At 53.6% G+C, this 1,260-nt stretch overlaps 1 protein-coding gene across 1 annotated transcript in view; it reads right to left on the bottom strand.

The window, feature by feature from the left end:
- The window catches only part of KIFC3 (kinesin family member C3), a gene marked incomplete at both ends in the record, with an annotated part of 3,719 nt that extends 3,436 nt beyond the window's left edge, over positions 1 to 283 (bottom strand). The window contains 1 exon segment of the mRNA XM_009697120.1: positions 218 to 283. Coding sequence (XP_009695422.1) covers positions 218 to 283 — 66 coding nt within the window.
- Between the last annotated feature and the right edge of the window lie 977 nt (positions 284 to 1,260).

The following is a 1,260-nucleotide window of genomic DNA, read 5'->3' on the forward strand; positions in this document are numbered from 1 at the left end:
CCCAGGGCCACCGGTCACGACATTACGTTGGACAGAAAATCCCCTCAACTTTGGTCCCTCAACTTCTCTCTCTCAGCTCGCAGGGTCCAAACGGCGACCTCGGGGAGGTTTTAATCCTTCTACGCCCTCCCCGCCTGCCCCCTTCGTCCTTGGGAACCCACAGCTCCAGTGTCCCTCGGGGTGAGGGTGGCTCAGCCCAAGCCCGGTGCCAGCTCACCAGCTCCAAGTGCAGCCGGCTGATCTCCTGCGCCTGCTCCAGGACCTTCATCTGCAGACTTTTAACCTGTCAACACAGGCAAAGTTAACCAGGAGGCATCTCAGCAGCTTTCAGAGGAGACCCTCTGGTGCAAGCCCGGCCACCAGCGTCCAGTCTGGTTCGCACCTTTGTTATGCCTTAATTTTCCACCTTGCTCTGAGCGCCTGATTCACATGAGCTGATTAAAACAAGCGTTAATGAAAGCCTTGCTTCGACCATGGATATAATTTGTCCATGTTGAGCATTAGCAGAAACCATTATTTAAAAAAAATAATAATAGCATTGTCTTTGGAGAAGGAAAAAACCAAACCTATCCATAATTGTGTTTAAAGATTCAGAAGTGCCTCATCCTGCCCTCGCAACACAGCTTCGCTTTGCCTTCTCTATTTTTCTTTCTAGGAAAGTTATCTTGGGAAAAAGAGGGAGCCGGAGCTCTTCGAGAAGCCCGCGTGTCTGAGACCGACAGGAGGATGCTCTCAGCCACCCCTGTCTGGGCACCTGCCCATCCCATGGGGACCAAGCTGCCCTCCCTGCAAAACCAGGTGGCTTTCAGAAAGCCTCAGGTTTTTTGTGCAGGGACCAGCAAGGCTCCCCCAAAACCATGCGGTTATTCAAAGTAACGGCAGCGGCGAGTGCTTGGCAAAACCAGCGGTCTCACGGGTTGTGTTTTTACAGGGTTTGTCCATCTGCTCTGTCCCTCAGCCTTGTGCCCAAAAACCAATGAGCACTGCCACCTCCCCAGATCTTACCCCGGAGAGAGCCACATGTTTCAATGCCGTCCCCCCAGCTCCCCCCCCCAGTTCCCCCGACCCGCTGCGTCGCCAAACCCCTCGCCCAGACGCGGCAAGCTATTGCCCCATCCCAATAACCAGCTTTTGCTAAACAACCAGGCCTCCGTGGACCATCATTTAGGAACTGCTGATTAATAACAAACGCAAGCTGTGCTGACACGGTGCTGTAATTAATGCCGATAAATTATGAGGCCACGCCCTTGCGGAGACGGC

This window comes from Cariama cristata, unplaced genomic scaffold, assembly GCF_000690535.1.
Source record: "Cariama cristata isolate BGI_N322 unplaced genomic scaffold, ASM69053v1 scaffold36233, whole genome shotgun sequence".
Lineage (NCBI taxonomy): Eukaryota > Metazoa > Chordata > Aves > Cariamiformes > Cariamidae > Cariama > Cariama cristata.